Consider the following 27,642-nt stretch of genomic DNA (forward strand, 5'->3'; position numbering starts at 1 on the left):
GGCTCCCGACCCCATAACTGGCCCTCCATAAACAGCTGGCACAAATCCAAATCTGCTCATATCACCCCCATGTTAAAATCTCCCGCATGGAGTTTTAAAGGACTCCTCAGCCCAGACTACACCTTACTCAGCCCCTGCCTCGACTCCAAGGCCTCCAGACAGAACCAAAGCACTGCCAGTGCCCCAGCAGGCCGGGCATGACCACCACCAGGGGCTGGGTCTACTTCCCTCTGTGCCCCAGGCTCACTGGGCTCTCAGCGTGTCTCGTGGGTGTCTAGTGTTCTGCCTCCCCCTAGAATCTGCATCCTCATCTTCTTAGGAGAACCATCTCAGCCCCCACTCTCGGTTCTTGGGGTACATGACCCAGATCTGGCTAACAAGATAGAGCCTTCGGACTGCTGTGAAAACTATTAGACGAAGACCCAACCAAACTGTTCAAATATCTGGATCTAGGCCTGCCTGACACTAAATCTGCTTCTACGTTTTTAGTTTTGTAAGACAAAAGTTTCCTTGTTGCGATTAAGTTGATAGTAGTGGGCTTCTGTCACCTGTCCTAAAGCTGGGAGTCTACACTGAATGACAACAGCACATTACAGGTAGAGCAGTGCTGTGCGGCAGGGAACAGGTGGATCCCGGGGACATGGTTGGCAGGAAGAAGCCTCGACAAAGAGCCTCCTTTGAGCACTCCCCGCAAATAGCACAAGGGTGAGGCTGGGAGGCACGTACATAGTGCAGGCACTCCCTGGGCTCTGGCGCTGAGCCTGGGGGGCAGGCCACGGAGGAGAGGCAGGCCTGCCGGTGAAGGCACAGCCCTGGCTCGAGCAGAAAGGCACAGCAGTCTTAACTAAGTGAAGACTCTCCTCTTAGCCAGTGGCTGCCCCATCTCCTCCTTGTTCATAGGCATCCAAATGGGTTTGGGGGAAGGAAACCACTCTTGAGCACCTCCTATGTGCTGCAGGTTTCCACACTGTGGATGCTAGCACCTCCCAGTTACAGACGGGGGAACTGACTGAAGACTGACACTTCGGGGACGTGCCCGAGTTTATACATGTACTAGAGTAGGTCTGTGGGATGAAAAAGCTCACGCCCCTTTGAGGCCCGGTTCACAGGGCTGAAAAGAGAGACCTAGGAGGCTCCACGAAGAAGCTTCTGGGTCAGCCGAGGCTGCCAGGAAAAGACACTTCCCAGCTGACATGAGGATGGGCCTTGAGCCTGTGTCAGGTCACAGCTGCAAGCTTGACTGTGGTCAGTGGCAGAATCTTGGGACCTGATCAGGTCCCTGGACATAAGAACAAAGAGCCCCAGGAGAAGGAAGCAGGTCCTTGGCCGATAAACCTTGGGTCCCAAGCTAAGCAGTGCAGGAAACTGACTGGGCTTTACCTCAAATAGTCCCAGAGGACAGGGTTTTCTGTGCCACTTCCAGGAAACGGAGGCCCTTTGGGAACTAACATTGGGAAGAGTTTTGTTTTTATTTTTAATTTTCGCCCTCCTAGATGCAGGTGGAAGGGAGAACCCCAGGGGCTAAAGTGAGTGAGAGGTCAGATGTGACCCTTGGGGTCATCCCTAGCACCACGCAAGGGCCTCAAGCCCAGGGACTCCTGGAAGGCACACCCTGGCAGGGCGCCACCCTTCATGCTTTCACAGGGATACACAGCCACACACGAGAAGCCTGGACGCGGTTTCCCACAGCTCAGACTCATCTTCCCGACAGTGTGAGGGAGGTCAGGGTAGGTCCACAGAGGGAGGGTGGGGGCAACAGAGGCGAGAGACTACCTCCTGGGACCCCGAGTGCCCATGGGGGCCCGCACCTGGGACCTGCCTGGATGGCCACCCCCATCCCAAGAGCCAGGGGTGGCTGGCGTCTCCCTGCAACAGTCCCACCGCCACTCCTCCCGCTGTCACAGACACAAGGCCTCCCAAAGGGGCAGGACTCGCCCGGGACTCGGTCTATTGACAGAAGCAACAGCAGGGAAGGAAAAACCAGAGCCGGGGAAAAATGCACTTAGGGTCTAATCTTGAGCTCCAACAATGCCAGTCTATTACCGTTCCCTGTGCATCCTCAGAGCTGACATTTTATAGACAATTTCCAAAACAGGGCCTTGCCATTGCTGGATTATATTCCAGCTGTAACTTTTAAGTCTAATAATTGGAGCTGACAACCCGCTATGACAGGGCGGAGTGGCACCTGGAGGCATCAGCATTCAGTGGGGTGACAGCCTAACCGCGGGGGCAGGCAGCCCCGCAATCTGCATTCACTTGCGGAAATTTCTCTGATGAAAATAACACAGCATTCAGGAGGGGATAAGGGGCAGGATCCACTGTATCAAGATAAAATAACTCTTTAATAAATAACCTTGTGGCTGCCGCAGAGCAGTAATTAAATGCTGGCGCACTCGGCACACAGTTTTAAGTAAAGCTGGAAAAATGTAAGATGGAATTATGAGCGCCAAACAAATTACCAGCCGGGCAAATCCCCCCGAAATATTTAGAAACTCATTTATGCCTTCCCATTAAATATTTGTGTACATGCTTATTTTTGGTGGGACCACGGACGGGGAGAATGGACAAGGGACTAGGAAGGTGGGGGAAGGGGTGCAGGGGGAGGCGGCTGCAGGCTGGGCTCTCTCTGCTGGTGACTGTTTTCTGAACCGCCCCGGCAGATCTGCCCGGTCAGCGAAATGGTGTAACTGAAATGCCCCAGAGCTCAGGAGTGCATATGGATGGATGCTCAGGGCTGATATCTGAGCCGAGGCCACAGCCCTCCTCCCGACTGGCTCCCTCTCCCTCGTGGAGGAAACTCAAGCCGCAGAGAGAATGCAACAGGGGACCAGGTGGCCCGGGTCTGCTCCCTGGGGCTTAGCCCAAAGCCCAGTAGACAGGAGAACCTCCTCTGAGCACTCAGACCATGTGACACAGGAAGGACCGCTAGCCCCTACTGCTGGTCCCAGGACTGGAGGTAGGGGCCTGGCCCTGGGGGTGTGAGACTGCTCTGGAATAGGCTGGTGGAGTCTCTAAGAAGCGCTCCCCAAACTGCGGCTGGGCCAGGGCATCTTGTAGGCTCCCACGTGGGCCTCCCTAAATGGCAGTTGACCGTTCAGTCAGGTGTGAGATCTTGCTCTGAATGCCCAGCACCCAGCATGGGACTGAGGAAGTGCCAGCTGTCTGGGGAGCTCGGGCAGAGAGAAGGGCCTGGGGCAGGTGGGAAGACCCTCATTTGGATCTGGTCAGAGACGGAAAAGACAAGTCACTGGGAGACTTCCTCAGTGAGCCAAGATGGCACCACCCACCCAACACCCCGGACCCTAAACTCAGTAGGCAGAGCAGGGCTGTTGCCCATCCAGCCTGGGAGAGGGGCTCAAGGACAGCGCAGACTCTGTAGGACTTTCGCCCTGTGCTGCAGGATCTTGAGGGGTGAGTTCATTCTCCATTAGCCTTTCCCCTTCATCTTTCCAGTGGTTTCGACTGAGCTTGGACAAACGTGGGTTTTAGGTGAGGGGGACTGTGGAAGGCCCCACAGGTGTGCATAAAGCCCTACAGCTCTTACTGCACAACCACTCCTGAGCTCCATCTGGAGCAGAGAGCTGGCCTGGCCTGGGCACAAAGGCAGGGCCCAGTCTCGTGCCATGCACCATGCCCACCTGACCTCCCCAGCAGGGGAGCCCAGCTAAGGGGACATGCAGACACGTGGGGTGTCAGGGACCCAAGCAGCAGAAACATGCGGGGCAGGGGGGCCTGCCCACCCACCACTGGTCCTGCCCGCCTGCCGCCCAAACAGTGGAGCGCAGAGCCCAATGGGCGGGCAGGCCTGACTGGGGCCTGAGGAGCTGACCAAGCCCGCTGTTCCCTACGGACAGGAGCATCCCGTCGATGGGCGAACTGTAGATGGATAAGAAGTGAAAAGGACCAACCTTCTCGCTGATCTGAGAGATGAGAGTTTGGGTTGATGGCAGAGTGCGATGAGGATGAGGAGGAAATAAAAAAAAGACAAGGAGAAACACAGAGAGAGTAAAAACAGGCCAACCTTCATCTGCCCACACAGCACGGAAACGAGACAAGACTCTCGTGCCCCACGCACACGCATGTGCCCGCAGGTGCGCGCGGACCACGCCGCTCACAAGACTCAGGACTCATGGAGGACACGGCGGACAGGGCTGCGTCCCGCTGGCAGGCACTAGGTGCCAAGGGTGGGACAGGGAGGGGCGGGAGTGGGGCACAGGCAGGCCCCCATGCCTCACGCGCACCTCAAGGCTCGGACAGACCCAGTGAGCTGGGTTCTGGGGTCAGGGCCCACCCAGCCCACAAACCCACCAAGGCACATGGGCCACTAGAACCCCGCCACCTTGAGGCAGCCCCACGCTGTGTGGCACCAGAGTGTGAGCAGCTGGTCTGGGAGCCTGTAGGGAGAAAGGCCGTGGAGCCGTCGCCCTGTTTAGAGACAGCTGTGGCCCAGCGGCCAGGTCCCTGCAGAGAAGGGGGAAGGGTGGGGGAAGGTAGGCCAGGCTCTGTGGGAGGCGTGGCTCCTCCCTGGTGCCTGGCAGCTGTGTGTCCTAAGAGCTGGAGGAGAGAGACGCTGTGAATGGAAGGAGAGAGTGAGTCACTGGGGGAGGGAGTCGGACGGAGAGAGGTTGGTCCACCCAGCACGCCTGGGCATGCTAGACTGTGGGTGGAGCTGCGGGCAACTGTGAGCAAAGTCAGACGAAACTGGGTGATGCAGGCCCAACACTGCTATCCCCACAGTGGAAGCAGCTCCGGACTGTGTGCCCGGCACTGGGCCAGGAGCGTTACATGCACGGTCCCATGAAATGCAGCAACTGCAGGTCTCAGAGAGACAATGGGAGCCCCGAGTCTGGGGGACAGAGGGATGTGACGTGAACACTGAAGCCAAATCCGAGGAGCAGACACGGCCTCAGGCCCTGTGGGCACGGCCGAAGACAGTCAGAGACGGATGGAGATGACAGCCAGCGCGAGGCTGTCCATCCAGAGCAGTGTTTCCTAACGGGGGGAGGAGGATTCCCCCAAGCGACACTGGGCAAGCTCTGGAGACACTGTGAGTTGTGACAAGGGGGTGCTACGGGCACGAAGTGGGTCAGTAAACATCCCACAATGCCCAGGACAGCCCCACACAGCTAAGGGTTACTGGGCCCCAAATGTCAATGGAGCTGGAGTCCACACTGACCTGGATGCTGAGGCTCCTGATGGCTGGAGCCCAGTGCGGGCCTCCCAGTGGCTGCCGCTTGGCTGGGAGGCAGGGGGGCACAGGCCAGTGGGCAGGCCAGCACTGGGGGTTTCTCCATGCGTGGACCACCCACAAGCAGGGTCCAGGATACAGAATTCGTGGCCAGCACCGCAGAGGCTGTGCCAGAGGAGCTGGGGTTGATGGGCCCTCAGCACTGCTGGGGGCGGAAAGCAGGGGCTTTACTAGGACTGTGACGAGGGGGTGGACCCCAGAGGCCAGGGTCCTAGAAGCAGGGCTTTCTAGGTGTCTAGAAGTCCAGAGTAAGGCCTGTCCTGGGGCTACAGGGTAAACTGCTCTCTGCAAAGCAGGGCAGGCACAGATTCAGGTGGGGCCTGGTTATGAGGCAGGTCCTAGGGACAGACTTAGAACTGGCCCTTAGACACCAGGGCCCACAGGAATGTGTGTGTGCATGTGTCACAGAGAGGGAGAGACAAGCCAACTGGGGTTGGGACACCCTGTTTTAGAATCCCTAGCAAGTGGGGCTAGAACTAAAGGAACCCCTACATTCCCTGCCCAAAAGGCCTGTGGAAATGGGCCCAGGAAGGCAGTTCAGGAAGACCTGGTGGAAGGGGGGATGGGCCAGAGTCCTGCCTGAGCTCACCACGTGTAGACAGTGGGGTCCCCACAGAGAAGGGTAAGAGGGGCTGCAGGTAAGAGCCTCCTGGTCAGTGCCTGAGCCACCAGCTACAGCAGCAGCCGAGCTCAGCTCATCCAAAGAGACCCACTGTCCTGCCTCAGGGCTAAGGCTGGTGTGATGGTGACTTTGGAGAACTCTGCCCAGCCAAGACGATGCCGCCCAGTCCATCCACCTTGGGTCTGGGCCTTCTCCTGCCTCAGTACGGCCTCTGCAGCTCTGCCCCAGGAAACGTGCCCATATGACCGCACCCGTGCAGCTTGCTTGGGATGCACAGCGGCTCTGCCGCGCCTCTCCTCTCCCTGGTGCAGCCACACGCAGTGAAGGACTTTGTTGCTGAGGCCCGGAACCCCCACATTCTCGAGCCTATGGTCTTTTGGAAGAAGTGCTTGGTCAGGCCCACACAGCAGTCGGAGTGGTCCGGGTGGGAGGAGGCAGGTCTTCGAGGAGGGTTGTTCCAGCTGCTCCTCTCAGAGGGGACGCGTCAGGCCCCTGTGCGCTGGTCAGAAGCTCTGCCTGAAGCAGTGTGGGGGAAGGCTGTGCAATTTACAACACTCATCTTGGCCATTTGGGCAGCTTGCATGCTCCTGGCCTCCATGCCCTGATGCTGCTCCTCAAGACAGGCCCTGGGTCGGCTCAGGGGAGCCTCGAAGAGCAGAACAGCTGAGAAGGGGACCAGTGGGGACCTCCCGTCCCATGCCCCTAATTCCGATGAGGCATCAGCCGGTCTCTGAAGCACAGTCTGCCCATCACCTGTGGCCTCTCGGGATCTTGTGCCCTGACACATCACAGCCCCTCAATAAGCACGTGCTTGATGGCCTAATTCTCTCTGCCCTGTCTGACCATGTGGCCCTGAAGAGTGGGACAGGCCACTGCCATTGCCCTGCCCCATGCTTGGCCCTGGGCGGACAAGCAGACGACACCCTTTGCAAAGCTGCACTAAGCGCTTAGCATGATGAAATCATCACTGCAAGGAAACTGCATCCACTTTCCTTTACAAATCCCTGGCGTGGAGACGGTTTCACTTTTAATGACGCCCATCTATGCGGGAGGGTTAAGTGGGGGGGAAGACAGGGGTAGGAGGGGCGCCTAGGGCCCCTCCTGCACACCATGCACACAAAACCCCGTGTTCTCAGGAAGGGGTAGGTGGCCAGCTTTGGTTCCCCTGGGGCTGTGAGCATAACAGACTGGACAGGCCAAAACAGTCCCCAGACCCTCTCTGCCGGGTACCCGGACTTGTGAGAGTGTGGGATCCACGCAGTCCCAGCAAGGAACACCTAAAACACACTAGGTGCTCACCTGTAGGGGCTCAAAGCTGCCTCGGCCTGACCCCCTACACAGGGTCCTGGCTGATGACAAAGCACAGCTGGCTCCTCCTCCAGGAAGGCCCCAGGCAAACCTGGTCAGAAGGCAGGTACACCTGGCCCGGAGCCCACCCTGCTGGGGTGGGCAGGACACACTCAAGGGAGACCAGGCAGGTGTGTACACGTTCACACACAGACATGTGTGCCTGCTCTCACACACACACACACACACACACACACACACACACGCACGTCTGCTCGGAAGGCTCTAGACTCCCGTGGGGCTCTGGGCCCATGAGGCAGGACCTACAAGAGATACAAATGCTCCCAAGAGTGTCTGTTTCCCAAAGGGCCTGCAGGAGGAAGGCAAAGTCAGGGCGGATGTTAGGAGCTTGCCCAGTGGGAGCTGCTGCTGCTACGGCCGCTGCAGAAAGAGGCGGAAAGGAGGAGAGACTGGGCCCACGGCAGCCCGGTAAGTCCACACCAAGGCTCGGGGCAGCAAGCCCGGCAAGGGCAGCTCAGCTCCGTAGAGTCAGGGCTGGGCACCTCCTGAGTCCTTACCTCGCACATACAGGTTGGCGGGGGCCGAGTAGCGTGTGCCTGCGGAGTTGGTCGCCACACACTCGTACTTGCCTTGGTCCGACTCCTCGCTGCTCTCAATCTGCAAGGCACCTGTGGGGACACAAAGACAATGGTCAGGCCTGCGACCCGAGGAGGGGTCTCGACAGCATCTGCGGCTTGTGTTGACCAGATGTTGCAGACATCAGGGCCACACCCCGGCACTGGTGCTGCTTCCGGGAAGCTCTCCCTGACAAGCCCGGAGGCCACCTGGCCGGAACGGAGGGTCGTGCTCTGGAGCACAATCCCGCCCCCCGCGCGGTCCAGTCGGGCCTGCTGGCTCGGCCAGGGGCTCCACCCCATCCCCCAACTCCACTGAGTGTCCGCCACACTCTGGCTGGTACTGGAGCCTGTTTGCCAATGAGCATCCCCATCAGAGCATTGCGGAGCCGGGTGTGGGTGGGACAGTCTGTAGACCGGCTGGCCTGGGACCTCTGAGCGTGCAATGCCCTCCTCGGCAAGACCTGAGACTCTGCCGCCCACCAGAACCCACAGGAAGGAAGAGGTGGCCCTGGGGGCCCGGTGCCCAGCAGCCTCTGCTCCCAGAACCCAACCTCCCCCCCACCCGCCCACCAGCCCCACCCATTCCGGCTCCTCTCCTCAGCCTGGTCCTGCTAAAGTGCTTCGACCCACCACGGCTCCTGCATAATTCAGGAGGCTAAGGGAGGATGCAGCTCCCACTCGGGCCAGCGCCCTGAAGGGCTGCTCTGGCCACAGACGGACAGACAGGAGCCGGGACCGGGGGTGCCGCTGAAAAGGACGCTCACAGAGGGTGGAGGAAAGGGCTGGGGCCAGTCCTGGCAGGTCCAGGTCAGAGAGGCCGAGGTGAAGGCGGGGTGGGAGATGGGGGTGAAACCGGCCGACTTGGCCACCTCCAGCCCTGGCAGAAACGCCTGAGAACTCTGCTGGTGAGAGCACACCGGGCAAGCCGTCTTGTGACAGGGAACATCCCGAGGCACCAGCAACGCCCGCTCCCTGGAACAAGCCGACAGACAATCACACCCACACAGGACAGTCCAATGGACAGTTAACAACCCCACAGGACACAGCCTGACAAAAACCACTGCCTGCACAGACCTACCCCTCCCAGAGCCCAGGCCAGCTGACAGTCACGCCCACACAGGACACACACAGAACTGCCTGACCCCACCTGACCTGACCTGACCGGAGCCACTAGAAGAGTTCCAGGCCACACTCTCATGGCTCAGGCCCCAGGGGAGGGCCACTGCATCTGAGCTACAGCCCCTTCACTGCCCGACACCCCTCTTCCACCACCCAGACCTAGGGCAGCAGGAGGGGCGTGAACAGCCAAGGGGCTGGGAGCTGGAGGTGGGGAGAGGGGTGCCCAGGCTGGGCCCTGATACCAAAGGAAAAAGGCTGGCCTGCTCTGTGGTCCTGGGCAGCCCTCCCCACCAGCATCAGGGAGTGTGAGGGCCCAAGGCCTGCGCCAAATACCCATCTCCTGCGAGAACAGCCCCGATGGGCACTCAACAGGTCATGTTTATGGGATGGATGGACGTTGTCACAGAAAATGTTCATTCAAGCAGGTGGGGCTCAGGGCCCTGGCCAGAGGGAGGGGGGCTATATCAAGGTCAGCTCAGCTGGGGGTAGCGGGAGTCCTGGCAGCTGGTGCCACAGGCAGGAGCAGGGAGTGGTACCTGGGTGGGACCCCTGCTGGGGGAGGAGGCTCCCCTGCACAGAGAGCCAGGACTAGTCAAGGGACCCAACACAGACCCTGAGCCTACTGCACACAGAACCCCCAAATCTGGAACCAAGACCAAGACCCAGCAGCGGGGGCACTGAAGAGTCAGCATGGCTGAGAGGATGGGCGGGGGGATCCGGAGGCTGAGTCCTGTCCTCAGCGGGTGATGGACCAGATGCACCACAGGGGAGCAGCTGCTCCACCCAGCCACGTCTTCTGTTCCAAGAGCAGCCTGGCCCTGAACTCTGAGGGTCTAGATGCGCCCAAGAATACTGAATAAAAGCATCATGGAAGCAACCATTTTACAGGGTGCCTGCTCTGGGCCAGACACTGCCCAAATCCTCTTCCTCTCCTCTAATCCTCACGACTCCATGAGAGAGGTGGGGCCCTGGCCCCGACTTAAAGAAGAGGAAACAGACTTCTGAGAGAGAAATTGAGTTTTTAAAGGAGTTGAGGTGAGTCAAACTCGAACCGGATCTTTGAGTACAGTCTGGGCTTGGAACCGCAGAATGTAGGGTCCTGCTGCATGAAAGCAGCTGGGGCCGATAGGTCAGGGGATCCATCAGGCTACCTAGGATCCTATTTATTTCTGTTGTCATCCCAGCCTCTACATTAAAGTCTTAACTGCGCGTCCCTCCTAGCGTTTGCTGAGCTGGGGGATTTACAGGGGGATCCTCATTCTACTACAGGGCTGGGATGTTAACGGGGAAGTTAGTAATAATCGCGGGCCCCAAGACAAAGAAGGTTCTCAAGAGGGAAGGCAAGGCTTGGTCATGCTCCCCCACCTCACGGGAAGACTTTCTGTCTCTGGCCAGCCTTGAGGACCGGGGCCTGGCTTCCCTGCAGGAGCCAACAGAGCCCCTTCTGTGGGGCTGGCCTAGAAGGCCTGGGCAGTTGGGCTTCCAGCCCCAAGACAGGGATGAGCCGAGTATCTCCACAATCCAGACTTGCAATGGATGAGTCACAAGAGGGGATGGCTGAGAGTGGATGTGTGTGGTGGCCGGTGGTGCTGAAGGGGCTGGAGCTGGAGATGAGGAGGTTGGAGAGGTCTGGATGGGGATGGGGGAGGTGACGGACGGGACTGGACGGGATGGAGTGGTGGTGACAGCGGTGGCAAGGCGTGGTGTGGCGAGATGCACGGACAGCATTCTTACCTCTGATTGGTGAACCACCTGGCGAGGTAATTTGAATGCAAATAAGATCAGAGAGAAGCATTAGTACAAAAGGCAGGAAAGCCACAAAAAGCCAAATCAGATAAAATAAAACATGAGAGAGGGCCTTAAATACACAGAGAAGTTGAGGCGTGGCTTAGGTGTGAGCAAGCACCAGGCTGCGTGTAGGCTAAGCTGTGTTCCCCAGGTCACTGGCACGGCTCTGAGGAGGGGGAGACTGAGGCTGGGCCAGCAGGGCTGGGGGTGCCAGGAATCAGGGTGGTGAGTCAGGGCTCCTGTAGACTCCGCCGGCTGAGCTCAGTGGAAGGGCAAGGTGAAGAGAAGAGGCGATAACCCACCCTGCAGGGCTCCCCAGATTCCACAGGTGAGTAGGATTTCAAAACAGAGCACTTACCCAAAGCAGGGCGTTTAAGCAGACCAAAGAAAGGGCTAAAGGGAGAGCTCACCTCAGGCTATCACCAGACCAGCCCTCCACAAACACACACACCAGCCCCCTACTCACCACCCGGTGGCAGACCCCTGTAAAGCCACCCAACCTTGCTAAAAATCGACTGACTGCAGAGTCCCCCCACCTGACTGGTGAGAGCCAGGGGCCATTCTCCGCCCCCACCCCTTGCCTGTTCATTGCCTTGTAACCCTGGGAATCAGCAGCCTAGAGAGCCAGATGCTCACCCTGCAAACGCCTGGTGTGGGGCTACTATGAGGTCTGGACATGCTCCCTTCCCAACAGGGACCCCCTCTTCTACCACTGCCCCATCCAGAAGAGTGAGGGGCCTGTGGGCAGGCCCAGGTCAGCCCCGTCCACCCTGCCCTTCTCTGCCCACTTCTGGGGAGGGAAGTGTGCAGGGAGACAAACACTGGTTAGTTACTATCTCACTGAACCTGAAGACAACCACTTAGGAAGAATTATCCATCTCAGCAAGAATGAGGAAACAGAGGCTGAGGAACATTAAGTGCCCAAAGCCGAAGGTCACACAGCTTATGAGGTGGCAGGAACTAACCAGGTCTGGCTCACAGCCTTCCCACTGGACACAGAGGCTGGAGACAAGGCCAAGGCAGCTGCTGGGACCTGGGCTGCGTGCAAGGCACACAGAGGCTGTCCAGGAAGAACCATCATCACCGTGATCCTCCAAGCGTGGTCCACGGATTTTCAGTGTCCCGGAGGCCCTTTCGGGGGGTCCGCAAGGTCAAAGCCATTTTCATAATACTGAGAAGCTTTTTGCCTTTTTCACTCTTGTTCTCTCATGAACATACAGCGGAGTTTCCCAGAGGCTTCAGGACATGTGATAGTGCAACAGACCAAACACAGAAGCAGGTATGAGAATCCAGCTGTCTTCTATTAAATCCCAAATTAAAGAGATTTGTAAAAGTGTAAAACAGGGCCACTCTTCTCACTAAATGCTTTTGTTTCACGAAATATAATTATTTTCCATTAAAAAATATTGTTTACGTTAACATGTAACGGGTTTTTAAATTATTTTAAAGTGGATTAATAAATATTTAAAATCTTCTCAGTCTTAACATCTAATATGGCAAATACTGATAAATAAAACCCACACAAACAAAAGCTCTTGGAGGTCCTCTGATATTTACAATCAGGGGTCCCGAGACCAAAAAGTCCACACGGCTGATCAACTCCTACAGTCCAGGCCTTACCTGGGATGGGGAGGGGAACAGGGAGAGGGAGGGGGTGGCAGCGTAGATGCTCCAGGACTGGGACACCCCAGCTTCCGGCCTCAGCTCTTCCGAAACCTAGCCTGCTGTGTGACAAGTCTCTGGGCCTCTCTGAAAAGTCGTTTCCCCACCAAACTGAAAGAATCTGCCTTTTCCATTTCCCGAGATGGGTATGGGAGACTGGAGGGTCCCCCAGATTTCACATTGCCCCTGAGGGGTGCCAGTGTGTTCAGACAAAAGGGACCATCACTGAGAGTGGCCCTCCTGGCAGACCGGCTGACGGTGGGACGGAGCAGGGGCTGCAGCCCTCAGGCCCACCGCAGCGTCCCATCCGCTGGGACAGCGGGCCTCTTCCCGCAGCCGATGCCGGCATCCCGGCTCAGGCGTCAGGGAGAGCAGTGGACAGGGTGGGCAAGTGGTCCCCCAGGGTAACGGGGATGGCGGCGTGCACACGCAGGCGCCGGGAGGAGCGGAGCACAGGCGGTGTCCCGCAGGGGCCGGTCCAGGCTCGGCAGAGTGCAGGGCCAACAGCAGTGGCTCGGAGCCCCGCTTGGAGGTCAGCCCCCTCGCTGCTCCAGTGATGCTGCCCGCTCCTGACTTCCACTCTCCCTGAGCTTGTGCCCATTCCCCCAGGGCCCACACCGGGCCTCAAGTTCAAATCCTCCAAGAGGCTCAGGTTGTGGCGGCAGGTGACATCGCTTCGGAGAAGAAGGCGCCTGTCGAGCAGACGTCGTGCCTGGGCCGCGCACGCTGCCCACTGCCCTCCTCTCCAGCTCTTCACACCCTGGTGACACGTGCTGGGGCTCGGCCCGCAGGTGCCTGAGGAGTTCTGGGTACTGGTCAGGGCGGGCCTGAGGTCCGGAGAGGACGAGACTATGGCGCTCTGGGGCCCTAGCAGGGTCCAGCTGCTCCCCAGGCTCCAGGTTAGTCAGATGTGACAGAAGCCCCCTGGATGCCGTCCCAGGGGAGCTCTCCAGCCTCGGATCTCCACGTGACCCGGGGTGGGTGACTCCCTAACTCAGCTGTAAAGTAGGCATGATAATCACAAACTGTCCTACTTCTCAGGGCTGCAGGAGAATCAAGTGCAACCAAAGGCAGGAAAGCACTTTGTAAACTGTTGGTGACGTGTAAACCGTGAGGCCCCTGTAAAAGCCGAGCGCTCAGGGGCCCGATTCCACTCCAACAGGGATGTCAAATGTGCATGGCACAGCTCCAGCACACTTCTCAATGGTACAGGACAGGGGCAGCAGCTACTGGGTCAAGGGTCAGGGCCCAGGGTCAGGCAGTGATCGAGAGAGTCCTGTCAGTTATTGCGGAGGTGGGATGACTGAGGCCCTTAAGGTACCATCCCAGGAGTTGGGCCCTGGGCCCACTACCCTTAGGTCACAGTTTCCAGGAGGCAGGAAAGGTCAAACAAGAAAGTCTTCCCCGGACCTGGGAAGCAGGGGGAATGAACGTTAGTCTGAAAGGACAGGGCCCAAAGGTCACGTTCAGGAAATCATTCATCCTAAGGGCTCAGAGATACCTGTCCTATAGCGGGGCTTGTGCTGGCCACTTGCGGGGCCCTCACAGACGGGAGCCAATCCCAGGTCCTCCCTGCAGAGTGCCCAGCCTAAGTGAGCAGAGCTGGAGCCAGACGGTGACAACACAAAGCAGGGTGAGTCCTGAAGGAGCAGGTCTCAGGCAGAGAAGGGGAGCTTCACATTCTAGTGAATGTGAGCAGAGGGCGAGGATGTGGTCGGGGGCTCAGTGCAAGTCGGGGAGTGGCCGGAGCTACAAAGAGCCCCCATTCATGGAACCCTCATCACAGGCCAGTCGACTACAGCTCTCCCTGCCTTTGTCTCACTTAATCCTCACTGTAACTTCTTTTCAAAGAGGGAAAAACTGAAGCTCAAAGTTAAATAACTTAAGCGAGGCCAAAGAGCTAGGGAGTGCAGCCGGGACCTGATAAGATGAGCTGGGGAAGATGAGAGCTGGGGATGAGATGACCCGGAGATGCGAGCTGGGGAAGAGCGAGAAGGGCTCTGTGTGCCTTGTTCAGGACTGTGCACCTGACCATGGAGGCAACAAGATGCCACTGGGCTTGTCAGAGCACAGAGGGTGCAGGCAGAAAACTCCGCCAGTGCTGCAGGATGGATTCAAGGGGAGAGCCTGGAGGCAGGGAGAGCAGTGTTTGGTGACCTGGGATACGGTCAAGGCAGCGAAAGGAGAAAAGGGGACCAACTGAGAACCATGTGGGTGGCAAATCAAGAGGGTTTGGCGGTTCCTTACATGGAGTAGGAGTTGCAGTGTGTCCTAGGTTTCAGGTTAGAGGGGCTGCCACTCAACAGAGAGAGGGTCAGTGGGAGAAGGGAACCGCTGTTTGGGAAGGAAGTTACCATCCTTCACAGTCAGGGTGACACCCAGAAGGCAGATGGGTGTTTTACTCTAGAACTCCAGCAAGATGTCTGGGTTAGACAGAACTGGGAATCTCAGGAGTGGAGGTAAATGGTACCTGAAGCTGTAAGAGTGGGCAAGCTGGTGGGGGAATGGCTCTGTCTATGGGACAAGAGCAGGGTTCACAGGCTGCCCGGCTGGAGAAACGAGCAGGAGGGGCTGCAGGGCAGACAGAGAAGGGGCACTCGGAGAAGTAAGAGGGAAGCCAGGGAGACAGAGGAGAGAGTGGCTAAGAGGGAGGGAGGGTGCTGGCGGCTGCTGAGAGGCTGAGGCGGCTGCCGAGCAGCATCCAGCGGAGTCCTGGGCGGGAGCTGACTCACAGGGCCGTGAATGGGTGCCACCGGGCCCGGCACACAGCAAGCACTACAGAAATACTTCACGAACGAACACGCGAGACAGCGTGCCTTCCCAGAACTGCTGCCACAGTCAGCGCCGTTCCGGGCAGAGGCCAGGCCTGCAGGGAGGACTATCTGGCTGCTTGGGGAGCCTGCCTGGGGGCTGCAGGGAAACGCAGAGGAGCTGAACCATGGCGGTCACTGTGCCGCGCTGGGCAGTGGCCGCAAACGCTGGTGGACCGTTTCCTGCCTTGATTATAGCTGTTTTAATTAACTGCGCTACAGCTGCCTCCATCTTGTTGAGTTTTAAATTAAATTAAATGAGCTAACACTTCACAGGCTGTCTCAGGTGGCCGTGGCTGGGGCCAGAATCCTGCCCCTGCTGGGTGGCTTATCCCTCACTCCTCCCCTGGGTACCACAGGGGTGCCCACCTGGCAGAAGTTGGTGAGGAGGGGTTGGCAGCCCAGGGAGTGGCGGGGCACCTCTGCAGCCTGCAGAGCCCTGAAAGGGGCACAGTCATGTCCTCCTTTGTGGTGTCAACACCATAGGTGATGGGCAGCGGGGGCTCAGGCTGGTGCTGCCCGAGCCATCCTGCCTGAGCCAGCCATCCCACAGCTAGCAGGAGGGCTCCTGGACCAAGGTCTATCAGTGCAGCCCATGCTGGCAGCAGATGCAGAATTGCAGCTAAGCGGATTCCAAGGCTCCTTTCCCGCCTGCTCTGTTCCCACAAAAACTGAATCAATTATCCTGGCGGGAGCCTCGCAGGCAGATCGATCGACGGGGCGACACCTCCTGCCCGGTCAAGGCGGCATCCTTGCTCGCGGGGCTCCAAGCTGGCTCGACTGAGACATCCAGAGGAGACAGGTGGCCCTGGTGGCCGAGGGATGGCAGCACATCCCCCTGGCTCCAAGCCTCTGAGGTCCAGCCTTTTGAAGCCTGATGAATCAAGCATCTTTGGCCTCTTTCCCTGCCGTCTGAAGAAGCAAAGAGAAGCATCACCCAGGCCCCCCTCAGGCCAGGCTCCAGGGAAGGCGGAGGATGAGTGCCCACAGAGCACCTTCGCAGAGCCCAACACCAGGCTGGGAACAACACTCGTGCCTCAAGGAGCAGAGCTGGACTGAAGTCTGGAGTCTGACAATCCCGGGAAGGTGAAAGAATCACAGTTGACCAGCCCTCGCTGCCAAGCTTTCTTCCTGGGCGGGCCAGGTGGGCCTATAGCAGGATCTGGCCCACCCACTGGGCGCCCTCTGCTCAGCCCTGGAGGGTCAGCCCCAGGTTGAGGCCTCCCGTGGCTCCCAGGCACCCAGGCCCAAGAGGGAAGGCTGTGCTGGGTTCCAGCCTGATGTCTTTCCTGAAGTCTGCACGGCCCCTTGACCCTCGCCCTCTGCTCACCTGAACGCAGCTGCTTGATGCGGCCGTTGCTCGTGGCGGGGTCCACAGGGAGGAAGTCCTTGAACCAAGAGATCTCAGGGTCTGGATTCCCGCCTGCTGCGCACAGCATGGTGGCCGTGCGGGCCTTCTCCACCACCTTCAGCTGAGGTCCCATGTCAATGGAGGGGAAGCCGGGGGGCAGCTGTTCCTCTGCAGATAAAGAGCGGATGTGCACGTTAGGGCTGGCACTGCCTGCCCACGAGGACCGCCCTAAGACTCCCAGGGTGGCTGGGATCGACTTATCTCTGCCCTGACTTCTAAGCATGAAGCCTGCCCTGACATAAGGAACCAGAGTCCCGAGCCCCACTGCCCAGCCCTGCCCTTCACAGGGCCAGGGAGCTGCCGTGGGGCCCACCCTGCCCTGTCAGGAAGTCTCCGGGTCTGAGAAGCAATGCCTCGGACTGCAGACATGAGCACTTATCTCTCCGGGGCCTGGGAAAATGAGGATTGAGGCTCTCCTGGCCACAGCAGAAAGTGCTCCACGGACGCTGGGCTGCAGGGGGCCCAGGGCTCACACAGTGGCATCAACAGCCACAACTCAACCCAAAGGCTCCCTGTGCCGTTCAGCCCCCACTCCCTCTCCTGCACGTGCAGTGTCCCCTCCACTGCCTGTATCCAGCCTTCAGTTCCACTATGGGGCAGAGCCCCACATCACAGCCTGGGTTCTGGCCCCGACTCTGGGCGCCCTCTGCCCTACCAATGACCCACCTTTGACCCCCGGTCCTGACCCTGACCCTCCTCCCTTACTCAGTCCTGACCCTGGAAGCCATGGTCAGGCCTGGGGACCATGTCTGAGCATGTGGAGGCTAAAGAGATAAAAAAGCCCTGTGAGGACACCAAAAGTTGATGGGGGGGGGGGGCAAAACTCCACGGCTGCCTTCTCCCGGCTTGCCAGGGGTTGAGGGCTCACTTCCATGAGAGCAACAGGCATGGACCACAGCAGCACACCCCTACTCTCCCTACACATGGACTCGTGCATCAGCCCTGAGGGGCCGGGGATGGGGCAAGGCTGCCCACTCTGCACCCTTGGGAGCACACACTGGGCTGGTAGCACAGGCTCTGGATGAGTACAGACCAAGTGGAGCTCCCACCTCCATCACTCACTAGCTCTGTGACCTGGGAGTGTTACTAATCCTCTCCCTTTATCCATTTTTATCTATAAACAGGGTTCAAGTGCCCTCCTTGTAAAGCCGTTGTGAAGACTACATGCAATGATACACATAAGGTGCTGGAGAGTGCCTGACAAAGAATCCGAACCCAATGGCTATTGGTTGACGTTATTATTATAACTAGCAGGGACTGGGCCACTGGGGGCAGACAGGTACCAAGACTTGGGCCTGGGGCCCCCTCTCCTGTCCTGGGCTGGCGAGAGGCGCTCCCTTCCAGGAGCAAACCACAGACTGAGTATGAGAAGTCGGCAAAGCCTCTCTGCCAGTGTGGATGCCAGGCACACCCAATGCGGGAAGGGGAACCCTGTCCTTTGTCAAGTCTCCTGGCAGGGGAGAGGGGCTAAATGCTGGGGGAGACCAGGAGACCAGCACCGCTCCCGTCTCCCTCCTGCAGGCCCAGCACAAGACGAGCATGTGGGGATGTTTGCTGAGGTCAGGCTCCTGTGCCAGGGAAAAGACAAGTGGGATCTTTAGAAGGGAGGAAAGTAGAGGCTGGCAGACACCCAGGGGGACTGGCTGGTGGGCAGGCAGGAGAGGAAACTGGAGGAGCCTCAGCAGGCAGGGGCAAGACAGCCCTCTATCTGCTGCCACATCCCAGGGGGCGCTCTGCCGAGGCTCCAGCTGCCTGGGGCATCCCTAAGGGACTGTGGCCCTGTCAGGAGAAGTGGGGGGGTCTCGGGCTGGGGAGCGGTAGGACTCCCAGCACGGTCTCGCCTCCCAGCTTCTCCCTGTAACTGGCAGAACACTTCTCCACCTGCAGCCCTATAAGTTCCAGACATGAACCCAGCGTGTCCTTGGCTGTAAATATGGTCCCACAGCGTCCTGACTTTTAGCTCTGATTTTTAAAAGGAAAACGTTAACAGTGGCAAGGAAAGGGAGGATGGAAATGAAGCAGGACTTGGGATGCGCCAAGCAGGGGAACAGCTTCCTTTGGTCCTGTCGTCACTTGCTTTTCCAAGAAGGCCCAGGCAGGGCTCCGTCCACGTCCACCCTCCCTGCCCTCCCCAACAGCCAGGGGACACTCAGGGCTGCTGGAGTCATCCTAGCCCACTGGGGCACCAGTCTAGTTCTTCCCAGACCTCAATCCTACCTGCTCAGCCCTCCAGAGCAGTGGAGGAGGGAGGGGGGCAGGGCCTGCCGGGGCACGGCCTGCCAGAGTCAGCGCCCAGGAGTCAGCTCGCCCTCATCTCTACCCACAAGGTGCTGCTCAAGGAGAAGGGAAGAAGTACAAACATCTGCAGCCCTGTGTCCTGGGAATATACTCTGAATTCCTAACACGGGGAAAGTCTTTGGGATTTGTGCCAAATTAAGGACAATTAATTTTCCTCCCTCAATTATCGTGCCCTCAGTGGTTCTGTCCTTGGCTCAGATCATCCCTCAGGCACAACCGCCAGAGCCTAAAACCGGCGTGTGTGAAGAGCTGTCCATAAAACAGCGGGACCCAAAAGCCAGTCCCTTGTGCCAACTAGGCTTCCAGGCACAAGTCAGAAGGCTGCAGTTCTGCACCTTGGGGAAGGGAAGCGTGTCTCACAGGAGGACTCCAGCCCCTCGGGAATGACCTGCTGTTGGCTCTTCCTTCTACGCTCACCCGCGGGGGCCGCTGGCACATTCAAATATAGCCAAGGACAGCAGCCATTACCGACGCCCGCGTGTTTCTGGACAAGCTGAGCACTGGGCAGGTTGGTGTAAACTGACCCACCATCAGACTGTGACATTTATCCTCTTCACCCCCGCCTCCCCCACCCCGCCCAGGAACCACAGGACCTTGGGGCCACTGTAGCCTGAACCACTCAGGCTAAGGACCAGGGCAAATTCCTCAGGCTGACGTTGCATGATCACTCCAAACCCATCAACAACCGGGAAAACAGAGGTCCAGATATGAGGGATAAAGGTTAGGTTTATGGAGCATTTACTAGTTCCAGGTACCGCGTTAAAATGCTTTACAAAATGATTTTACCGAAACTATGTAAGGTACGTGAGCAAACGGGGGTGTAGAGATATCTAGGAACCTGCCCAAGGTCACAGAGTTAAGTCCAGGTGGGGTTGGCATGAGACCAAGTGGTGGGACTCCACGCCTGTCAGGGTAGGGGCGCCGGCTCCGGAAGGGCTCAGGGTAGCCCTGGGGGAGCCAGCCACCATCCTGCCCCCGTAACACGCCCTCTGCCGGCTGGGCTTCAGGCCGGCAGCTCCGCTGCAGACCCCTGCACACAGGCCGCAGCGTTTTTATTTACTGCAAAACGAACACGACTGTCCCTCACACATGGCCACCCTCGGGAATGCACCCACGTTCCAACACACGCATATACGGGTCACGCCGAATCCCCTCAAAACCCGTCCTGGGGGCGGAAGGGCTGCGGAGCGCCAGGAGAAGAAGGGTCCCTCCCCCTTTCAGGCCGCCGGTAACTATGGCAACGGCGGAGACTGCGCCGCGGCGGAAAGGCGGCACATGCCGTGTCCACGCGGGGCGCGCATCTGCGGTCCGAGCCGCTGCCCCCCCTCCCGCCCCCGCCCGGCTGGAGTCACGGCGCTCCTTCTCAGGACCCCACTCCCCAACTCCAGGAAGCCCAGCTTCTTTCACGCTCAACCGACGCGTAGCTGGGGGCTGCCCCCTTAATGTGCACAGCGCCGGGAGGTCCCTACACCTGCCTCGCAGTCTCAGTGCCAGACTTCCGCAGTGTCTGTGCCTCTGGGGCCGAGGTCTATCCATCCTCTGATAAAAGGGTCCCCGCGAAGGAAGAGAAACCCATGGGGACTTCAGGGGACCTCAGAGGTACTGGGGAGCCTCTACAGCCGTTTGTGGATTCTGCCTGCATGCATATGTAGGGCGCACACATTCCTAGCGTCTGCCCGCACATATCTGTGTACCTGTGGTGGGTACACACGTGTGCATGAATTGCGATGGTCTTTAGATACTGCAGTGGGAACCCTGACCCCTTCTTCCCTGCTATCCCCACTGGGCAGAGGAAGGTGACAGGGTGTGGGGGGCTGGGAGATGGGTATTGGGAGCCTAAGGCTCAGAGAGGGGCAAGAGCTTGGCTGAGGTCCCCACAGCAGCAGTGGAGCTGGATCAGTTCAACTCCACAGCTCACCTGCTATCTTGGTGGCTTCCTGAAGGAGGAGGGAGATGCAAGAGTAGGAAACACTTGAACAGGAGAGGCAGGGAGAGCTTTCTGGTGGAAGGGAGGGAGGGGCTGCCTGAGTAAGGGCTGTGGTCCGGGGAGACAGTGGGAAGGTGAGGCTGCTTGGAGCTAAGGCCTGATGAATGCGGCTGGGGTGGAGGCGGACAGGGACTCAGCCTAGGCTGGCTGCAATGACTGGGGGAGGGGGCTGCTGAGGCCCCCTACAAAGCACACACAGGTCTCTTTGTCCAGCTCAGCCTGGGATGCCTGAGGCGGAGTCTGGGCCAGAAGAAGGGGGCTGCACCAGGGAAGCGGACAGATGGGGACGCCTTGCGGGGTCCCGGAGCGGGCGGCACCGTCTGTCAGCACGAACTTCTCACCCGTGTTTACCCAGCTTCCTGGCGTCTCTGTGCGCACACAGGCACACACAGGCACACACATGCACAGGCTCCCTGGGGTGGCACCGTCTGTAGGCCTGACCCCCTCCCCTGTGCCTGAGTGTTGGGCCTGGCCTCACCCCTTCTCTGAACGTAGACACCTAGATACGTGCACAACCAGGGACCCACAGAGATATACGTGGAGAAAGAGACAGGTGCAAAAATAGATACCTACATGTGCGTGCGGAGGGGCACCTGCAGTGACAAGCACCTGTGGAAACAGACTCATGCAAGCAGATCCAGAGGGAGAGCACGCAGAGACGCAGAAACACACATGTGCAGACATGCAGAGATAACATGTATGCTGACACACGTGTCCCTGGAGACGCATGCAGGGACAGAGCCGGGAAACGCAGACAGAGACGCATGAGGGGACCTCGTGGGTGGCAGGGCTGCTGGTTCCCCCAGCCCTCCTGGCACTCTAAGGAAACCAACGCTGCCTCAGGCCCTGTCCCTGAGGCAGCTCCATCCTTAGCAACGTCAGGGCCAAGACACCCCCTAGCAGGTGGGAAGGGCTCCTCAGACCCGCAGGCTCCCATACTCTCCCAGAGAGCCCCACCCCACCCCCAGACTTCCAGGCAGTAAGGGGGGCCTGGGGAGCCTTGGGCTCCCTTCGCAGCTTTCAGTCTTGATTTTCAGCTTTTTCTAAGAGAAAACTCCCACCTCTTTTAGCACTCAGATTTCATCAAACTTGGCATCTTAAAAGCCTGTTTTGTTTTTGAGTCTGAGCTGTTTGGGGCCTGTCGGCAGCACAAGCTAGCCGAGAACAGCCAAGCAGCCGAGGCCTCCCCCTTGCAGTCCCCCACCTCCAGGGCTTCCCTGGCACCTCACAGGGCTCTACACAACCTGGCTGGTGAGGCCTCCCAGCCACACACACCCAGGTGAACCTGGGGACCGTCCCCAGGCCTGTACCCTTTCCACATTCCAGCTTCTGGGCCCTGACCCACAGCGAACTCTTCCTGGGGTCCCCACCTCAGTCCTTCTCCAGGACGATTCTTTTGATCCCTTTACTCCCCTAGGTTCAGGCCCAGTCCCTCCAGACCACTGAGAGCCTCCCACTCACTCCTCAGGTCCCTGCAGCCCAGCTGCCACTGCCATGGCTTCCTGCCAGCGTGCTCACCAAGGTCAACCATGACTCCACGGAGCTAAGTCCAGAAGACACGTCTCATCGTTCATCCTGCCTGACCTCTCGACAGCACCCCTCCCTGCTCCTTCCAGACTCTTTTCTCTTGACCTCCACGGACTCACCCCTACCTCTCAGACACCTCCTCACCAGATTCCTATGCAAACTCCCCTCCCAACATGGAGAGCTAGCGTCTGGGGCTCCATCCGGGCCCTCTTCCTCCCCCTTGGCTCTGGCTCCGTAAGTTTTGCCATTTCTCCACCCTCAAAACTGCATCTCCAGATGTCCCTCGGAGTGCCAGTCCTCCTTGACACCTCTACCTCCAATGCCTGCGCACACCCGATACAACAGGTTTCTAAGTGGACTCATCAACTTGCCCCTCAAACCAGGTCCTCCTCCCACACCTGAACCTTAGAAAACAGCACTGCCATCTACCTGGCCCAGAGCCAGCAACCCCGAGTCTCCCGCCTCCCCAGTCCCACAGGTGGCCAGGCAGGCCACCACTCTCTCTAAACTGCATGAAACCCAGTCTCCCTTCCTTCCCTACCCACTGCCTGGGCTTGGGCCACTACCACCTCTTGCCTGGGCTGCAGTGCTGCCCCGGCCTCTCACTGGTGTCCCTGTACCCCACTCTGTACCCCCAGGGACCTTTCTGAAACATAAATTTTATCAAGTCATTCCCCTGATTAAAATCCTCTTTCCCCTGGCAACCAGAGAGAGGGGGCAGCTCACCAGGGATGGGGAAGGTACACACACAGGGGCATTTAAAACCTCCGACTTGGCTAGCTGTTCCCGAAGGTGCTGGCTCCGCTGTGGTCCTGAGGCTGGGGGAGATGGCAGTGGGCGAGGGAGCCATGGGCACAGCAGGGCCATGTAAGCACCCGTGACCACAGGGGTGGGAGGGGCAGGCTAGGCACAGGGAAGGTGTCCAGTGTCCGTGGCTAACAGAAGAGGCAGGCGTACTGCCCACCCCACAAGTGGACCCATTCAGAAGGGAGTCCGCTTGGACCTTGAACGCAAATCCGAACTAGAAAAAAATGGGGGATCCCAGGTACCAAGAAACCCAGAGTCTGATCTTCTAGACCCTCCTGGCAGTGCCCACCTACTGACACCTCTCCCACCCCCACGCCTGGGGCCCAGATCTCTCCAGGAAATGGTTGCAGAGCCTCGTATCTGCATGGTTCTGAATGCGACTACAGTCACGATGGGGCGGGGAAGGACAGGTCACAGATCCCACAGTCACTGGGCCAGAAGCACTTAGGTCATGCCTCAGCTGCGAGGGGAGGAGCAGAAGCTGGCCCGGGTTCTAGGTGCTGGGGCTCCTTCTACATCTTCCATGGATGCAAATCAGGGAGGTGACAGGCCCAGCTTCCTCAAAACAAGCCCATGACCTAGACATGTATGCAGGCAACAGGAAGGGGGCACATCCTGCCACCTAAGGAGTCATCCTCTGCCTGGCAGCCCTTTACCCAAACTCCCCACCCTCCTAAGTCAGGCCTGGGCCAGGGGCAGGGAGGAGGGTGGGGCAGGGAGAGATGACTCCCTGGGAAAACGCCCACCCACCCTGAAAACACAAGCTTCTGTACTGGCCCCGCTCCAGGTTCAGCCAGCCCAGGACCGCAGGACTGGGTCATATGTTGCTCATCAGCCCTCATGTCCCTGGGGCTGTTTCCAAAGGGGCTGTGCGGGGGGGGGGGGGGGGGGGGGCAACCTGGGTGGGGGGGTTCAAGAGGGCCTTCATCATCCCACAGTCTCAAAACCAGGGTGAGAACCACTGCGGAGCCTGGGGGTTCAGGCCCAGCACGGACTGCCCCCCTCCCCTGGTCACTACCCCACATGCCTGACAGCTGGCCTCCCGCAGGGCCTATCCGGAACGAAGGGGGCAAGGCCAGGCACTCCATGCGGGCACCTGGATTCCCATGTGGCCTGAGCGGTGCGGTCCTGGCCAGTCAGCAGACACCAAGGCCAGGTGGGAACAGGTGAAAGGGAGCCTGGGCTCGATGAGGGGAGGGGAGGAAGAGGAGAGAGTCCCAAGGCCTGGGCAGGATCCCTATCTGGGGCCCCCTCCCTTCTGGCCTGGCTGCAGAGGAACTGCTGAGGTGCAGTTCTCAGAGGCACTGGGAACAGCTCAGCCTGACCACTCTGCCCCACGTCCGTCTCTGTCCCGCTGTCCTGGCTGACCGACAGCTCCGAGCAGGGATCCTGTGGGGTCCAGGAGACAATGAGCCCAGACACAGCATCTCTGGCCTCCCACAGCACCAGACTGACCGCACACACTCAGCCCAGGCTGCTTGCTGCACACTCCTCCCCCCGCCACAGACACAGGTCATAAGGTGTACACCACCTGCTGTACACACCACACCCCACACACACTGCCCGATGTGCGTACGCACAAGCACGTGTGCACGCGCGCGCACACACACACGCAGTCGGACGCACGCCCCGTTTTATGTACAACCCATAAGGCACACACAGCCCCTAAGACTGTAACACCACAACACACACCTCACACACACTGCCTTACAGACAGCACACAGGGCACTCACCACACGCAGGGTGCACGCTACCTGCTGTAGCCATGACCACGAGGCAAATGCTGCCTCCTGCACTCGGGGGCCCCAGAGCCAGGTGCCCACCACAAAGTCAGAAACGGCTTATCCCTGCTCCTCGGCCTCTCCCCTCCTCCTTGCCCCTCTTTCCCTTCTCCTCCTCCTTCTTGGCCCTTCCAGAACCTGCCCAAGTCACCAGGGCCCTGCCCACACCTCTGCTGTCTGGCCTCCTCTGGGGCTTTCCTGACCACAGTACCGGTACTGCCTGGCTGGAACCCACTGGCCCACGTGAATCCACAACCTCCAGACTGAGCTCCAGGACCCTCCCGGCTTCCCCACAGCCTGGAGGGAAAGGCCAGGAAGCAAGGCCAGTCTCCCCTCCCCCTCCCCTCCCCCTCCCTCGCCAGGGAAAATGTCAGATTCCCTGTCTCAGTGGCGGCAGCGGGCGGGTTGGAGGGGGAGTGATTCAGCCTCAAGAGTGCGGCGTGAGAAGAGCTTTTCCTGCCATTACCCGGCGAGGGAGAGACTGGTGCGCTAATGGCTTCAATTACCACTCAGACAGGAACACTGGGTGGCTCACCCCCAGCCAGCTTGTGCCGGGTACCCCCACCCGGTACCCAGCGGGGCCTAGGGGGCGGGGAGCAGCCGGCTGGGCATCACAGGGCAGTCGGGACTCACTGGGAGTGGCAGTCCTGCCCAGAGAGCCAGCTGCAAAGGCCACGAAGTGGGAGTGGTGTGGGTGCTCCCGGAGGGTGAGGGGAGCTGGGCATGGCACGGAGCAAGGCAGGGCAGGGAGCTTGGCGTGGACCCGTAGGCCTGGGAGGCAGCAACCCCTCACCTGAGCCAAGTCACCCCAGAGAGCCCTGGGCCACTCCCCTGAAGAGCCCAGTGTGTGGTGAGCCCCATGCAGTTTACGATGTGGTTATGATGCGGGTAAGAGACTCAACCTTTATTCCCAGCCCCCAAACCGGCTTCATCCTCTCCCAGCCCTCCTCCCAGGAGAGACCCTGGCTGTCTTCTGGCCCCAGCCCACAGCTGTAGTCACACCATACTTTCACCCAACTCCCACACACACCCAGCTTCCCTGGCCAGCATGGGAGGCCTGGCGGGGCAGGGCGGGGCTGCTTTCCTCTGGCCCCGCCCCCTGGTACCTTTAAGGCCCCCACTCCCCTCCTTTCTGCCATGCCCAGAGCCCGACGGTCAAGGTTATGCAGACCAACATGGTAAGTCAGCATTTCATCTTGCGGGTGCTGTGTTTCAGGAGCAGGAGGGGCTCATTCAGGCCCACAGCTCCATCTCAGCTGGGCCAGGCGCATGGGGAGGGCCCTACACGCTTCCCAACCTCATCAGACACCTCCCACACCGAGAAGCACAGACCCCAGACCCCTGCTAGAGAAACCCTCCTCCAAGAAGGCCCCTCTAGAAGGACAGACCCCTGCAAGTCTGAACCCCCTCACCTCAGCCCCTGCCAGACCATCCCAATCCTCCTCAACCCTTTAAAAGATAAAGCTGCCCAGGGCAGAGGTGGGGATAGGAGAGTGCCAACAGAGGACTTGGGGAGAGCAAGGGCCAAAACTGGGGTGTAGGGGCTTTGGAAGGACTTTTCTTCCAACACTAATAAGGAGGCTCTCTTTCCCTTACTATGAGGGCCTGAGAGATGCCCTCTGGGGTGGGAGCCACAGTCTGGCCCTTCAGCCACCTCCCAAATGCCAGGGCAGGGCAGATGGCTCCTGCTGGGGCAGACACCAACAGGAGGGAGGGTAGTGCTGAAATACCTGTCCTGAGGTCATAAGTGGGGAAACTGAGGTCAGGGGTGGCAGGGAGCACCATGAAAGCACTCAGCCATCAGGGATCTTGGCCCAGGGCCTGTCCTCTGGGCTCCCGCCCCCCATAGGAGTGGATGGTGGGGGCTGCATCACCCAGATGATGCCAGGCAGCAGAGATGCCAGGTACAGCCAGCTCACACGTCTGGGCCTTGGGATGTGCTGCTTCCAGCCCAATAGCAGCTACCATTCATGCTGGAATCCGGCAAGGTGCTTAACTCCTATTTAATCCTCCCAACCAGCTTGGGTGGCAAGTACTATGTCCCTATTTACAGATCGAGCAAATGAGGCTCAGAGGCATGGTTACTTGCCTGAGGTCACAAGGTGAGAGAGTAAGTGGTCGAGAGCCCCTGCTCTTAACCACTGTCCTCCACTGCCCCTCTAAGCTGGAGGGCCCTGCCCCGCCTCGCAGCAGACACACAGTCACAAAGGAGTTACTGAATAGACGTGCGTGTGAACACATAAAGCCACAACGTAAAAATGGCCAATACGAAAAGACGTTCAACTGCTCTGTAATCAAAGAAATGCAAATTAAATTGAGATGCCATTTTTTGCCTATTAACTTGGCAAAGACTTTTTAAAGTGATAATTCCCACTGCTGGTGAGGATGAGCAGAAAAGAGGCCCTCTTATGCCCTGTTCAGTGAGAGTGTAAACCGACACAGTCTTCTGGAAATACTGAAAAGGCTTAAAATCGCATGTGCCCTTTGATCCAGCAATTCCACTTCCATGCATCTAGAATAAGGAAATAATCAGGAAGATGAACACATCTTATCTGCAAGGAAGCGTATAGCACCTTATTTATAAAAGCAAAAAACTGGAAACAACATATGTGTCCAACAATAAGGGAGTGGCTAAATAAATTAGGGTACTTGCATGT

At 58.8% G+C, this 27,642-nt stretch overlaps 1 protein-coding gene across 4 annotated transcripts in view; it reads right to left on the bottom strand.

Moving 5' to 3' along the window:
• PTPRF (protein tyrosine phosphatase receptor type F) overlaps nucleotides 1-27,642 on the bottom strand; it is an 85,851-nt gene that overhangs the window by 33,403 nt on the left and 24,806 nt on the right. For all 4 annotated transcript variants that reach the window (XM_061184337.1, XM_061184338.1, XM_061184339.1 and 1 more), the window contains exons 6-7: nucleotides 16,505-16,693; nucleotides 7,736-7,846 (exon numbers count right to left, since the gene is read on the bottom strand). In XM_061184337.1, coding sequence (XP_061040320.1) covers nucleotides 7,736-7,846; nucleotides 16,505-16,693 — 300 coding nt within the window. The remainder of the gene's footprint in view (nucleotides 1-7,735; nucleotides 7,847-16,504; nucleotides 16,694-27,642) is intronic.

This window comes from Eubalaena glacialis, chromosome 3 (assembly GCF_028564815.1).
Source record: "Eubalaena glacialis isolate mEubGla1 chromosome 3, mEubGla1.1.hap2.+ XY, whole genome shotgun sequence".
NCBI classification, from domain to species: domain Eukaryota; kingdom Metazoa; phylum Chordata; class Mammalia; order Artiodactyla; family Balaenidae; genus Eubalaena; species Eubalaena glacialis.